Source organism: Cebus imitator, unplaced genomic scaffold, assembly GCF_001604975.1.
Source record: "Cebus imitator isolate Cc_AM_T3 unplaced genomic scaffold, Cebus_imitator-1.0 Scaffold444, whole genome shotgun sequence".
NCBI lineage: Eukaryota > Metazoa > Chordata > Mammalia > Primates > Cebidae > Cebus > Cebus imitator.
Genome location: NW_016107759.1, coordinates 2,674,808 through 2,677,141, shown reverse-complemented (window position 1 = coordinate 2,677,141; position 2,334 = coordinate 2,674,808). Strand labels below are relative to the sequence as shown.

The following is a 2,334-nucleotide window of genomic DNA, read 5'->3' as shown; positions in this document are numbered from 1 at the left end:
CCCCCACCTCCTGTTAAAGCAATTTTCCTGCCTCAGTCTCCCGGTAGCTAGGATTACAGGCGCCCACCACCACACCCGACTAATTTTTGTATTTTTAGTAGACACGAGGTTTCACCGTGTTGGCCAGGCTGGTCTCAAACTCCCGACCTCAGGTGATCCTTCCACCTCGGCCTCCGTAAGTGCTGGGATTCCAGGTGTGAGCCACCATGCTCAGCCTAGTTCAGTTCTCTTTGAACACTGGGGTGTGTAGCATACTCCGGTGGTTCTTTTCTAAGAGGACGAAGTCTGCCAATCAAACCCCCAAGGATCTGGAAACCATGCAGCAGTGGACTCAGCTCCCTCTTTTGTAGCAGTCCTAGAACACTTCTGTCCTATGCGTCTGGATGTTTGAGCTCTCTTGTCTAGCTTGTTCATTTCCCAGTGGGGAAGCTGAGGCGGTAAGGAGGTCAAGTTCTGCTTGTTGGAGGCTCCCTGTGCAGCTGGGGGAGTTGCACTGGCAGAGCTGCGTCCCAGTAAGTTCCCCGTCTGTGAGAATGAGCTGTTGGTGGGGTTGTGTGGGGGAGAGTAAGGTAATGCTCTCCATCAGCTGTAGCCTAGTCCTTCACAGGATTGCCTGGCTGGCCACACTTCTTAGAGACTAATTGCCTGTTCTCTAAATGGTGGAACATTCAGGAAGTTCTTCAGTGGGCTTATGAGAAATAGCAAAGCTAAAAGCCTGTCCAACCCAATGGGGCTGAGTCTGCGGATTTTTCTTTGCAGAGTTTATAGAGCGGCAGCACGCAAAGAACAGGTATTACTACTACCACCGGCAGTACCGCCGTGTGCCAGACATCACGGAGTGCAAGGAGAATGATGTTTTGTGCATGTATGAAGCCGAGATGCAGTGGAGGAGGGACTAGTACGTAAACTGGGAGTGTGACCTGCACCATGTGTGCTGCCGGGCCAGGGGTCCCTGGGATGCCACAGGGTGGCCTCAGCCACCCAAAATATGTCCAGATATCAGGGGTGACATGGGAGGAGTCAGACCCCAAGATCTTGCTTTCAACTTTTCTTCCTGGGTACAGAGAAAGGATTCTTTGTGAATAGCCTCTCTTGCTCCCTTTCTTCCCCAGTAAAGTTGATCAAGAAATTGTCAACATCATCCAGGAACGGCTCAAGGCCTGTCAGCAGAGGGAGGGACAAAACTACAAGCAGAACTGTACCAAGGAAGTGGAGCTGTTCACCCAGGTGGCCAAGGCCTACCAGGATCGCTGTGAGTGACCCCCCTCCTTCTGTGGTCAGTGTCACTGCCCAAGGCCTCCCGAGGCCGGGGGCCAGAGCCACTGCAAATCCAGCCCTCTCCCTTCTGCCCACTTGAATTTGCTCCATTTGCATATAGCACAGGCCTGGGTTCCCAGCTTGTTTCCATTGCTTTCCCAGATCAGGACCTGGGGGGCTTCGGTTCTGCCAGGAAATGCCTGGCCAAACAGAAGCAGAGGATGCTGGAAGAGAGAAAAGCTGCAAAAGCAGCCGCTGCTGCCACCTCCTGAGGCAGCTGTGGGTACCCCGTGATGCGGTTCTGTATAATTGTGCTATTGCTGAAATAAAGCCCCTCAACATGTTTCTAGTATGATCTCTTGGTCCCACCTTCCGGATTCAAACCACCACTAAACTTGCAGGACACAGAAAAAATGCAATGTTAATTCACTTTATTTTTCTTGTATAAAAACCCTATGTTGTAGCCACAGCTGGAGCTTGGGTCCTCTGCACAGAGACTCTGGTGTGGGTCTTGACGAGGTGGTCCGTGAATTCCTAAAACACAAGACATGACGTTGTTGGGGCCTGTGCTTGTCTAGGCAGTGGCCAGCCCCACCCCACCCCACCAGGCAGTACCTGATAGGGAGACTTGGTGAATACAGTCTCCTTCCACAGATCGGGGGTCAGGTAGCTGTAAGTCTTAGAGATGGCATCAAATGTGGCCTTGGCTGGACAACAAAAGAACCCCAGGAAGATTAGTAGTGTGCTTGGGGCAAGACCCCTAACCCAAAAATTGTCGCACTCCTAGGAACAGAGAGGCCATTCTGGGCGGGTCTGTCGTGCATTAGGAGAGCCTTTCTCTGCCTCCCTGAAAACACGCCAAGCACACACTGGACCCGTGTGATTAAGCGGAGCTGAGAGGCTGTGACTATGCCCACGCGTGGGTCACCTACCGAAGTTGCCCAAGGTAGCAGTGCAGCCCCTAGCTGAGGTGTAGCAGTCATCGATACCAGCCATCATAAGCAGCTTCTTGGGCACAGGTGCTGAGACAATGCCAGTGCCCCTGGGCGCAGGGATGAGGCGCACCAGCACAGAGCC

The 2,334-nt window shown here is 52.9% G+C and overlaps 2 protein-coding genes and 1 non-coding gene across 3 annotated transcripts in view; 1 reads left to right on the top strand and 2 right to left on the bottom strand.

The window, feature by feature from the left end:
* The window catches only part of NDUFB10 (NADH:ubiquinone oxidoreductase subunit B10), a 2,826-nt gene extending 1,226 nt beyond the window's left edge, over nucleotides 1–1,600 (top strand). The window contains exons 2-4 of the mRNA XM_017511068.2: nucleotides 760–898; nucleotides 1,113–1,252; nucleotides 1,420–1,600. Coding sequence (XP_017366557.1) covers nucleotides 760–898; nucleotides 1,113–1,252; nucleotides 1,420–1,529 — 389 coding nt within the window. The 3' untranslated portion in view covers nucleotides 1,530–1,600. The remainder of the gene's footprint in view (nucleotides 1–759; nucleotides 899–1,112; nucleotides 1,253–1,419) is intronic.
* A 72-nt stretch (nucleotides 1,601–1,672) lies between these two features.
* On the bottom strand, nucleotides 1,673–2,334 carry RPS2 (ribosomal protein S2; the record flags this gene model as incomplete). The annotated part of the gene is made up of 3 exons (XM_017511071.2): nucleotides 1,673–1,791; nucleotides 1,873–1,964; nucleotides 2,190–2,334. Coding segments are annotated over 3 exons (318 nt in total), but the record flags the coding sequence as incomplete, so codon positions are not given.
* LOC119468522 lies at nucleotides 2,028–2,160 on the bottom strand. The gene has a single exon (XR_005197219.1). It is a non-coding gene; the product is annotated as a small nucleolar RNA SNORA64/SNORA10 family (small nucleolar RNA).